Source organism: Culex quinquefasciatus, chromosome 2 (assembly GCF_015732765.1).
Source record: "Culex quinquefasciatus strain JHB chromosome 2, VPISU_Cqui_1.0_pri_paternal, whole genome shotgun sequence".
Lineage (NCBI taxonomy): Eukaryota > Metazoa > Arthropoda > Insecta > Diptera > Culicidae > Culex > Culex quinquefasciatus.
This window is the reverse complement of record NC_051862.1, coordinates 207,851,796-207,864,669: the sequence shown is the minus strand read 5'-3', so window position 1 is coordinate 207,864,669 and position 12,874 is coordinate 207,851,796. Positions and strand designations below refer to the sequence as shown.

Genomic DNA, 12,874 nt, shown 5'->3' with positions numbered 1-12,874 from the left:
ATTCACGATTACGAGAATTGATTTTTTTCTGTGAAAGCTTGTTTTGCTTAAAATGTGTTTTTTTTCTTCGAATAATCCAAAATTTCTCCTCAATTTTTTTATGGCTCAAGAAGCTTTTTTGGTCTCCTAAACATATAAAAAACACTTTATCTAATGTTTGTTTTGAATTCAACTTTTAGCTATAAAAAGTTAATTTATAAAATTAAATCTATATAATTAAAGTAGTTCTTCCAAAATTGATACTTTTACGGACGCAATCCTGACATTATTTGATTGTAAAAAAAAGTTATCAAAATCTGTGTGCATTTGGCTCTGGTTGATGTGCACCGTTAAGTTCTGCTATACAAATTTGTAAAGAATCTTAATAGGCTTGATTTGCAAAATAACGATGCATAGAGTTTCAAAAAATGCTTAAATTTCGTTATTGTTATGTTAAGGGAGACCACTCAAATCCCAGTTTCAAATTCTCGACTTTTTCCCGACTCAAAACTCAAAAACTCAAAAATAGGCATCTCTTATTTAACTAATGATTTCAAACAAAAAACTTTTAGAAAAAAATCAATATCAACCTGCGAAAAAAAATTCTAAATGAATTTAAAAAAAATCTAACGTATAAACAGAAACTTAACAACAAATTTCTCAAAAATACTTCAAAAATGGAAGCACGGGACCATCCATAAACCACGCGAACCTCCCCCCTCTAAAGTGTCCACGTGGTTTATGGATTGCCCCCCCCCCCCTTTAAAGTGCCCTCGTTACTTATTATTTTGATTCAGAGTAGAAACACAAACAATTATCAATTTCAGTGTTTTAAAATTGGCAAACGTATAGTTTTTTTGATACTTTGTAACAACTGGAAATAGCTAATTTAAGTCAAAGAACGCTTAAAACATGCACAGAAAAAAAAATGTAAATTTACCCAACACTGAAACCATGTTTTCAATGTAAACATGCTCAATGTAAATTTGAAATTCATTGTAAAAAGTTATATTGCATTTAAAGAGCCTTCATGTAAAATTAGATTGAACGTATCTTATGAATCTCATGCGAATAGATTTTTTATTCCTGTCAAATGATGAATTTGAAAATCTGAAAAGCATGTATTTGAATATTAAATGTAAAATTTGCTCAATGTAAATGTTTTTAAAAGCGTAAATTTCAATTCAAAGAGATTGTTGTTGCCAATGACAGTTCATTTTTCATGATGCTTCCGAGGAAGAGTGCAGGAATGTTTTGAAGTTTTCTTAATTATAAAAGTGGTGTGTTTAGTGATTGGAGATTGAAGTAAATGACGATTGTTTACGATTGACGAACACGTCGATTGTTTACGATTGGAATTATCAAGCTGGTAAGTTGAGGCGTTCATTTGCGGGTGCCGTCAGGAGCAGCACCAAATTTTAAAGATCTTGAAAATTATATCAGTAAATTATATTATATTAGAAATTGTGATTGCACTTACAGAATAATAATTAAAAGCTGGTACAACTGTTGTTGCTGCGGCGTCGCAAAGATCTGGCGGGGCGGGTTGCCGGAAAGTCTGCCGGAAGCGGCTGCTGACAATCTTTGCTGGGGCGTTGCGCCTGCGGCTGCGGCTGCGGCGGCGGGTACTTAGGAATGTCCGTTTTCCAATCTCGACCGACTGGATGGTGGCGTTCGCAGGCGGATTGTACGGGAACATGGCTTCTTCGAATCCCCGTACGAATCGTGGTGATCGTTGTAGGGCGATTGCTGTTGATGGAGCTGCTGCTGTTGGATCTGCTGCGGCTGCGGTTGAGCCTGCTGGATCGGGGCCTGCTGTTGGGGAAGATGCGGCGGAGGCTGCTGCGGAATCATCTGAGCTGGTTCGAACGCTGCTGAACCGGTCGCTGGTCCAACATTCGCTCCGGAACTCCACCTACTGGTAAAACAATTGCGTTGTTCATCTTGTTGCTCTGGACACTTCCGGACAGCGCTCCTGCACTGTTGCTGTGCACGACCTGACCTCCGGCAACACCTCCCGGACCAACCATCGGCAAACCACCTTCGTTGGTTGGTCTTGTTCCTGGTCTGGTTCTTGAACTGCAGCGACGTGGTCACCTTGCAGTCACTAACTCTACGATCCTTCTCCTTGCTACTCCTCTGGTTCAACAGCTTGTTCTTGTTATTATTGTTCGCCATCCTGTCCGAGCTGTACCGACTTCCGTCGTTACGACCATCCCGATACTGACCATCGTGCTGCTGCACCTGTTGATCGTACTCCTCTCCATGCCACCACGATCGTGATCAACCCGACGCTGGTCAGCCGGCGGCCTCGGACGACCTCCACCGGTCCGCTCATCGATCGCTCACCGGGACTGCCGACTGGCGCGGTGCATTTTTTGGCTAGAGCGCGGCTTGCCAACGCTGCCACTGCTGTTGAGGCTGTTGGTTGTTGTTGCTGCTGTTGTTCATGCCGCCGACGCCACCGCCCAGCTCGGAGAATTCCTCCGGCCGCGGAGAGACTTGCGCGGACGTGTGTGCTTTTTCACGTTGTTCGACTTGGAGTACACGTCCTCGTCCTCCCAGTTGCGAGTGTACTTGTTGGGACCGCGGCTGGAGGGGAATTTCAGTTTTAAAAATAACACTTTACAACAAACCTCCTTCCAAAATACTCACGTATAACGCCTTCTCCTGCGCACCCTCGGCGGACCATCCTCGCTCCTGATGTCGTATCAATTCCGCTCGCGAATTGCCACTTCCGAATCGTCTTCGAAGCCATCGACTTTTCCACTCCCTTCCGTTCCGTCCTGCAGTTTTTTTTATCTTATGTAATCTGTCAGTTTGGCATGCCGTGCATGGCGTGCACGTTTGATGAGAAGACTATAGTTGACCCACTCCAGTCGGGTTTCCTTCAGTATAACAGTTTTGATTCAAACGTTTCGCGCGATTTTGTTAACAGATATATTTTAATAGAACGTTACAACCGAGGTTACAACTTTTAGTAAAGCTGGTACAAATATTATTTAAACTTTTTGTCCTAGTCAACTCAATCAGAATTCTGAAACGACTGAAACAATTAGAATCGTTTACGAAATACGTTTCAAACTAAACAACCGGTTCCATCTACGCACCGGTTGTTGCGGTTGAAACGGAATTCGTTAACGATTCGAATTTAATTCCGTTTCAGAATTCCGATTGAGTTGATATCAATGTATTTGTGAAAATAATTTAATACTTTTGGTTCACGTCTTTTCCGATATGTGTTCCCAAAATTCATAATTTATAAAAATATTTCGAAAGCCATAAATAAACGTGAGTCTACAATCGATTTATAAAGTTTTTTTGATCAACAACATGGAAATAATTTTGTTTGTCGCTCGATTTTTTGAGTAAATTTTGAGGGGATTGGGGGACCAAAACTTGAAATTAATTTGCAGAGGCCTTAGAATTATCTTATACACGGTGTGTTTGTCCAGAAACATTAAGATACAAAAAATCGACAAGTCTCATATTTGGCACCATGAAAGATGAGATCTTTCCTTACATTTTGCGGTGTGAATCAAAGTATTTCATAGAGGTTATAGGGCATTTTTTTCAATTTTGAAATTTTGAAAATTTTCTGAAAATCGGTAGATTTACGTACATTTCTATCAAAGTTCTTATGAATAAACTTTGAGATACTCTAAACTACATATTTGAGCAATGTTTGATTTACAATTTAAGTTTCCGTATTGCCCAATAATAAGAAGGTTTAAAATATGAGATTTATAAATAAAACAACTTAATTTTAATTGGGTTTTGAGGCAACCATGGGAAAATATCAAATAAAGTTTATTTTATCAAAAATCTTTCAGGGCCTGTAAATTGTTTTAACCCTTACCATACAGAAAAAAATCGCGATTTCAAAATCCAGATTTTTTTTAATAGGTCCTATACACATATGGAAGACAATAGCTTATTGGACCTTTTCAAAAAAAAAAAACTCAAGAAATGAAATGGGTCAATCGTCTACCGTAGTCGTTGAGGGAAAAAAACGCCGCAATACCCGTTCTTGAAAAAATGGCTTTAGAGCCCTATTACATGTTCGGGATGAAGAGTCTGTAGCATTTGTCTGTAAATTTTCCATGGTACAGACTTCTCTGACAGCTGCTCCTATGTGTATAACAGTATACCAGATCACCGACAGCCAAAACGTCAGAAGTTTAATTTTGCGGCCACGAAAACACCTCAAAAGTAAGGTGGGTGATTGCGAAATTTTAAATCATTTGGAAAAAAACCTATTAAATAATTTTGTTTTCCCATTTTCAGTTCCCGAACATGAACGTGGCAATCTTGTCCATCACCATGGTGCTGGGAATGATCGACATACTGACAAGGTGTTGCTGTGTGCCGGACTCAGCCCGGGAGCGGAAAGCAGGAGGTTTGCCCGGCAAGTGCCGCATCGACATCGACGGGTACCTCATCGAGATCGTCATCTGTCTGATGAACGGCAACCGCACAAATTCCGTTGCCTCCAGAACCTGGCGTAGGAGTTTAAATAGTGCCATTAAAGCTTCACTAGTTTTGCTGGTGCACGATAAGGTAAATTACGGTTGGATTTGGATGAGCTGTTTTTAATTTATTTTTCGTTTTAGAATGTTTACAATTGTGCCACCAAAATAAGACCGGCCACGGATCGACCAAGGCAGTGCTGCTTACGGGAGAATTGCTGAGGCTGGTGGACCTGTCCTTCGAACAGCCAGGGAAACGTAAGTAATTCGCGCACAACTTTCGTCGTCATTACACAAAAGTGCATTGACCTGATATTCTGGGGTCTATTATGCGTCCCAACATGGATCATCTAGCGGTGAAATCGCCCTCAACTCGTTTGACCAAATGGACAAATCTTCCCTCGGACAAGCGCCGAAAACAAGTTTACCACTTCACCCAAATTAAGACGACACCCGTGACGGACTAGATCAACGACGGAAACTGGTTTCAGGAACGGCTGCGGTTTTAATGCAGAGGTCACCGTCGTGCGCTACCAGGAGGAAAGCTGTCTAAGCGAGGACCTCATCGGACTGGATCTGTTCACCGGCTAGCCGATGGAATAATTCGATCAACTCGATCAAGGGTCAACAGATGACGATGGGAAAACAAATCGTGAATACTCATTCTTGGAATTATGAATATGAATTGTCATTTTTAGCCAAAGATTCTCTCACCTCGTTGAATTTAGAGTTCGATATACATTTCAAAATATTTGAATGTGTATGCTGCCCGCAGTACCGCATAAAACCAAATATTATGAAATTTACATCGGATTCTAAATTCAACGAGGAAAATTTTTTTTTGCTTTGGTAAATTTACATCGATTTCATCGGAAAATTACATGTTTTCAAATCCCTTTTTGTACCGCACGTTTAAATCGGATGGCATGTAAATTTCCAATGAATTTGATGTAAATTTGCATCATTAATGACGTGCACTTTTGGTACATCATAAATGATGTAAATTTACCCGATTTTTTTTTTCTGTGTGATTACTGTTATTAATTTTTCAAAGAATTTATTAAACATATCTAGGAATTTGTTAAAAAAAAGTTTCACCAGGTTTCCTTTTTAATTTTGCAAATATGAATATTTAATTTTATAATCAATATTGATTTATCTAGTTTGTCAGTACCATTGCAATGGCATTCATGTCGTTTTTTTAATGGTACAGAATTCTAATCCGGTTTCTAAAACTGTTCTTAAAGCTTTGTAAGAGTAAGAAATTTTATAACGTTTTTTTTCATTCTCGTTGAAGTTTGCTAAAATTGTCTCTAATGTTCCTTTAATACCACATGTGATCCTTTCGTTGCTGAAGATGTTTTTTTATGTTTAAAATTACTTAATAAATTCAGTTAAACAATTAATAATATTTACCATGAAAAAAAATATTGTCAAGTTGGAATCTTTTTTCAAATATTCAATCAATGGTAAGTGACACAATGAAACAGATTTATAAATTTACACTGGCCTCAATTCTTAAAATTAGGCTCTATTTTACATTAGTTCTTCAAAAACTTTGTTGATGTTTTAAGTGTTTGATTAACAAAAAATAATTAAAATCTTTTGATTGAAAAAAATATTATGAAAATCTGTGTCAAATGCATGCACTATTTATACAGATTTTTAATTTTTTGATACAGTCATTCCTCATGTTCGGAACAGTTTACAGATCGGCCAATGTTCAAAAAATTATTAAAAAATCGATAATTGAACTTAATGATTCGCTTTTACCTTCATTTGAAAGCTTTTCTTGCGATCTTTCGAATGCTGTTTCGAACAACTGCAAATTTTAACTTTTATATCAAGTTTTTGAAGAAAATCTTGAAAACCCCGTGAAATCCACAAATTCGGAACACTTTTTTCTTACGGATGTAAACAAACTTTGGTTCTCGCCAAAAACTCAAGCTCAGTTATGTTTAATGAATGGTCTGATAACTTTTTTTGTGAAAATATCAGTTAAATTCAGGTGTTCCACAATTGTGGGAGGCACAATATCATACCAAAATTATGGAACAGGCAATTTGGAGGCAGTTTTTTGCTGCTCAGGATAAAATAGTTTTGAAATGAACTTATTTGTTTTAAAACTGCTACTTTTACTAGTGAAATATCAAGAAACGAATATACGAAGGAACCTTAATTGTTTTGAGGTTTAGTTACTAAAAAGAATTGAGTGAATTTAACTTTGGAAATAATTTTCAAACAAATACGCTTAGGATTCCCGACTTTTTACCGACTTTTTGACAAAAAACGCAAATTCCTGACCTTTTCCCGATTTTTGGCGGATTTTGACGAATTTCCAATTTTCCCGATATGAATATGAAAAAATTATCTTAAAATTAAATTAAAATTGTTGACCCTTGCAGATCTGAAAAGTACATCAAATTTTCCTTAAAATGACATGTTCCAAAAAAAATTATAGTCAAGTTATGTAAGAGGGTTTTAAATTAATTTTGCTTTTTTTTAAATGAAAATTACGTTTTTTTTTTGGAATTCTGTGTACGCCATCCAGAGAAAAAAGTTTTGTAGGGGAAGGTGGGGCAAGATGACCGTAATTTTTACACTTTTGATTTTTTCCAGTATGAGGAATTGTTGCTAGCAATGCAATTAGCTGATTCTACTATCACATAACCGCCAAAACGACGTAAACGCCACGGGGCATATGATTGAATGAAGTTTTTGTCAACACCTTAGTTTTCTTATAATTTTTGGAAAGCACAAAATAAGGCTTAGGGTTCGTTTTAAGGCTCATTTTATCAAAATGCAATTTTTCCTTGATCAGTAGTGTCCCTATTAATGACTTGCACTGCCCCTGATCGCATAAATGTCCCATATGCATTTTCATCGGTTTTGAGTTAATTATGCAGTTTGGTTCAAAATCGTGTGCCTTTTCAGAAAAGCCTATAACATCCAGTACTTTGTTCTAGAATTCAGGAGGAAATCCAGTTTTTTCGCGAAAATATAACACGTAGCCTTATGTATGGGACAAACTTCAAATGCGTTTTTCTCAGCTTGCTGTTTTTGCATGTGGGACATTTATGCCAACATGGGCAGTGCACCTATTATAAGGTTGGTTGGTAAAAAGGTTATTTTTGTTGAGAGCTTTTAAAAAAATCTTGTTCAGGTGGTTCAAGTGTATATGGATTTTTAGTATGGAAAAAATCACGAATTGCTGTAACAACATATTTTGTTGGGAAACAAATACATAAAAGTACTTAAAAACTGATAAACAGTTGTAAAAAAAATTGCCCACGCAAAATATAGTGATATTATAAAAATTTACTATTTATCATCTAATTTTTTTTTCGTAAAAACGGTCAAATTTATAGTAAAATATTATTATTGATTCTTAAAATGAAAGAAACGTTTAAAATACATTCTAATCTGATGTAGTTGATGAAGTTATGTAGAACGTACGGAAAATCAAATAATTTAAAATCAATTTTTTACATAAAAAAAGGATTTTTCAAAAACTTGCTCTACGAGCATTTCTTTAGCTTGTTACACTTGCCCCACTTTCCCCATCACTAAATTTGTATATCATCACCAGGTTAAGCAGAAAATTATTGAAATAGTCTTTTTTCGCATTCGCAAAAGGGGAAAGGGGTCGTACCGCCCCTCCCTCACGAGATATCAAGAAATCGGATTCGTGATCGGGGACCAAAATTACCCCTTAGGACAAAGTTTCACGCAAGCCGAAGGAGGGTCGTGGCAACTTTTTTCAGAATTCGTGTGAGTTGGCAGTGAATGACTCCAATTAAACTTTGTTGACTTGTTATTTTAGGCTCATATAAGCCATTTTTGTGTATATGGAGCCATCTGGACTCAAGAATGAAGACTGAAAAGGGGGTATGTAAAAAAGTTTGATTAATTTGAATATTGCTGTATCCCAAAAGCACTGCATTGTATCAAACATTGGTCAAATATAAACTTTTAGGAAATTTGACGAGCTTTTTAAAAATAATATTTTTATGAGATTTTTCGATTTTAAGGTTTTTTTGTTCTTATTTTGATACGTACAGTCATCCTTAGTCACCTACAAGATTTCGTTTAATGTTTATTGAATTCTTGTCACCTTATAATTTCCGCCACTATTCATCGGCCAACTCAAAACGAGCTCCTGACCAAAACTGCACCACGTCCCTGTGCTTTTCCAATGCCACTGCTGGGGGTGATATTTCGGAATAATGTCTTGCAGTCGAAAGCTCCTTTCCCAATATAATAATCGCCGGGCCGCTCTCTCGTGTATGAATTATTCACGCAGATGTGTCCTCTCTCGCAAGTAGGTACTTTGTTCCATTGTTTTGGGGGTCGTCACCATCGTCATCATCACCGGCAATACCCGAGCGCGCAATGCAGCAGCCAAAGAAGCCAGCAGTATAGTTGTAATGGACTTGACCGCAGCCGGGCGCTGAACTCTCCTGGCCTGGGCCGAATCGAAACACACAAGGAAGAGATGAGAAACCTTTAATGGTCGGTCGAAAAAGGCCAGCCTGAATCGAAGCTTGTGTGTGTGTGTTGTGAGTGCGGGGAAGAAAAATATTGCGAGGTTCCTCCGACACCACACAACACACAAGGCAAGGGCCGCCACTTCTTAACCCGTATAGGCCTGGGTGAAATTGGAATCACTAAAATGGCCATAACTCAGCGAAAACTCAACCAATTTGCATACTTCTTTATTAGTTGGACTCATTAGAATGTCTATTTTCCGAAAATGACCCGCAGAACCCGGAAATGTTCCGGTGGCCGGAGATATTCCGGTGGGTCACTGGGTCAAACAGGGTCAAAAATGGCCATTTTTGGGTCCCGCACTATTTTGTTAATAGAAATCTAGGAAAAAAACACATTTTTTCATGTTACGATCTTTGTTCTACAAACAGACAATACTGACCATTGATTTTGCACCACCGGGGATGTTCCGGATTGAGCGGGCAGATTCCCTACCCCGGGGGAACCGGTCAAGGGACGATCAGAAATAAAACTATTTCTATCATGGCAATATGGGTGTCAAAGTTCATCATTTTCAAAATCAAGCTCATCTATGATCCCCAAAACCACCTTTGGACCGATCTGGCCACTTTGGGACCGGTTCCCGGTACTCCGGTGGAACCCGGAGTATGGCAAATTACGGGATTATTTCTGAACATTTTTTGACTGGGCAATATGGGTGTCAAAGTTCATCATTTTCAAAACAAAGCTCATCCATGATCCCCAAAACCACCTTTGGACCGATCTGGCCACTTTGGGACCGGTTCCCGGTACTCCGGTGGAACCCGGAATATGGCAAATTACGGGATTATTTCTGAACAATTTTTAACTGGGCAATATGGGTGTCAAAGTTCATCATTTTCAAAATTTAGCTCATCCATGATCCTCAGAACCACTTTTGGATCGATCTGGCCACTTTGGGACCGGTTCCCGGTACTCCGGTGGAACCCGGAATATGGCAAATTACAGGATTATTTCTGAACAATTTTTGACAGGGCAATATGGGTGTCAAAGTTCATCATTTTCAAAATTTAGCTCATCCATGATCCCCAGAACCACTTTTGGATCGATCTGGCCACTTTGGAACCGGTTCCCGGTACTCCGGTGGAACCCGGAATATGGCAAATTACGGGATTATTTCTGAATATTTTTTGACAGGGCAATATGGATGTCAAAGTTCATCATTTTCAAAATCAAGCTCATCTATGATCCTCAAAACCACCTTTGGACCGATCTGGCCACTTTGGGACCGGTTCCCGGTACTCCGTAGAAACCCGGTACAAGGAAAATTACGGGATTATTTCTGAACAATTTTTGACTGGGCAATATGGGTGTCAAAGTTCATCATTTTCAAAATTTAGCTCATCCATGATCCCCAGAACCACTTTTGGATCGATCTGGCCACTTTGGGACCGGTTCCCGGTACTCCGGTGGAACCCGGAGTATGGCAAATTACGGGATTATTTCTGAACATTTTTTGACTGGGCAATATGGGTGTCAAAGTTCATCATTTTCAAAACAAAGCTCATCCATGATCTCCAAAACCACCTTTGGACCGATCTGGCCACTTTGGGACCGGTTCCCGGTACTCCGGTGGAACCCGGAATATGGCAAATTACGGGATTATTTCTGAACAATTTTTGACTGGGCAATATGGGTGTCAAAGTTCATCATTTTCAAAATCAAGCTCATCCATGATCCCCAGAACCACTTTTGGATCGATCTGGCCACTTTGGGACCGGTTCCCGGTACTCCGGTGGAACCCGGAGTATGGCAAATTACGGGATTATTTCTGAACATTTTTTGACTGGGCAATATGGGTGTCAAAGTTCATCATTTTCAAAACAAAGCTCATCCATGATCCCCAAAACCACCTTTGGACCGATCTGGCCACTTTGGGACCGGTTCCCGGTACTCCGGTGGAACCCGGAATATGGCAAATTACGGGATTATTTCTGAACAATTTTTGACTGGGCAATATGGGTGTCAAAGTTCATCATTTTCAAAATTTAGCTCATCCATGATCCTCAGAACCACTTTTGGATCGATCTGGCCACTTTGGGACCGGTTCCCGGTACTCCGGTGGAACCCGGAATATGGCAAATTACAGGATTATTTCTGAACAATTTTTGACAGGGCAATATGGGTGTCAAAGTTCATCATTTTCAAAATTTAGCTCATCCATGATCCCCAGAACCACTTTTGGATCGATCTGGCCACTTTGGAACCGGTTCCCGGTACTCCGGTGGAACCCGGAATATGGCAAATTACGGGATTATTTCTGAATATTTTTTGACAGGGCAATATGGATGTCAAAGTTCATCATTTTCAAAATCAAGCTCATCTATGATCCTCAAAACCACCTTTGGACCGATCTGGCCACTTTGGGACCGGTTCCCGGTACTCCGTAGAAACCCGGTACAAGGAAAATTACGGGATTATTTCTGAACAATTTTTGACTGGGCAATATGGGTGTCAAAGTTCATCATTTTCAAAATTTAGCTCATCCATGATCCCAGAACCACTTTTGGATCGATCTGGCCACTTTGGGACCGGTTCCCGGTACTCCGGTGGAACCCGGAGTATGGCAAATTACGGGATTATTTCTGAACATTTTTGACTGGGCAATATGGGTGTCAAAGTTCATCATTTTCAAAACAAAGCTCATCCATGATCTCCAAAACCACCTTTGGACCGATCTGGCCACTTTGGGACCGGTTCCCGGTACTCGGTGGAACCGGAATATGGCAAATTACGGGATTATTTCTGAACAATTTTGACTGGGCAATATGGGTGTCAAAGTTCATCATTTTCAAAATCAAGCTCATCCATGATCCCCAGAACCACTTTTGGATCGATCTGGCCACTTTGGGACCGGTTCCCGGTACTCCGGGAACCCGGAGTATGGCAAATTACGGATTATTTCTGAACATTTTTGACTGGGCAATATGGGTGTCAAAGTTCATCATTTCAAAACAAAGCTCATCCATGATCCCCAAAACCACCTTTGGACCGATCTGGCCACTTTGGGACCGGTTCCCGGTACTCGGTGGAACCGGAATATGGCAAATTACGGATTATTTCTGAACAATTTTGACTGGGCAATATGGGTGTCAAAGTTCATCATTTTCAAAATTTAGCTCATCCATGATCCTCAGAACCACTTTTGGATCGATCTGGCCACTTTGGAACCGGTTCCCGGTACTCCGGTGGAACCCGGAATATGGCAAATTACGGGATTATTTCTGAATATTTTTTGACAGGGCAATATGGATGTCAAAGTTCATCATTTTCAAAATCAAGCTCATCTATGATCCTCAAAACCACCTTTGGACCGATCTGGCCACTTTGGGACCGGTTCCCGGTACTCCGTAGAAACCCGGTACAAGGAAAATTACGGGATTATTTCTGAACAATTTTTGACTGGGCAATATGGGTGTCAAAGTTCATCATTTTCAAAATTTAGCTCATCCATGATCCCCAGGACCACATTTGGATCGATCTGGCCACTTTGGGACCGGTTCCCGGTACTCCGGTGGAACCCGGAATATGGCAAATTACGGGATTATTTCTGAACAATTTTTGACAGGGCAATATGGATGTCAAAGTTCATCATTTTCAAAATCAAGCTCATCTATGATCCCCAGAACCACTTTTGGATCGATCCGATCTGGCCACTTTGGGACCGGTTCCCGGTACTCCGTAGAAACCCGGTATAAGGAAAATTACGGGATTATTTCTGAATAATTTTTGACAGGGCAATATGGATGTCAATGTTCATCATTTTCAATTAAGCCATATTCCGGGTTCTACCGGAGTACCGGGAACCGGTCCCGAAGTGGCCAGATCGGTCCAAAAGTGGTTTTGGTGATCATCGATGAGCTTTTTTTTTGAAAATG

General features: G+C 39.6%; 2 protein-coding genes across 2 annotated transcripts in view; both read left to right on the top strand.

The window, feature by feature from the left end:
* Positions 1-12,874, top strand: part of LOC6047972 (dual specificity tyrosine-phosphorylation-regulated kinase 2) — a 61,763-nt gene that overhangs the window by 20,521 nt on the left and 28,368 nt on the right.
* Positions 4,271-5,112, top strand: LOC119767866. The gene is made up of 3 exons (XM_038257598.1): positions 4,271-4,539; positions 4,593-4,706; positions 4,803-5,112. Exons 1-2 carry the CDS (start codon positions 4,276-4,278, stop codon positions 4,668-4,670), a joined length of 342 nt encoding a protein of 113 aa, XP_038113526.1. The 5' UTR covers positions 4,271-4,275; the 3' UTR covers positions 4,671-4,706; positions 4,803-5,112.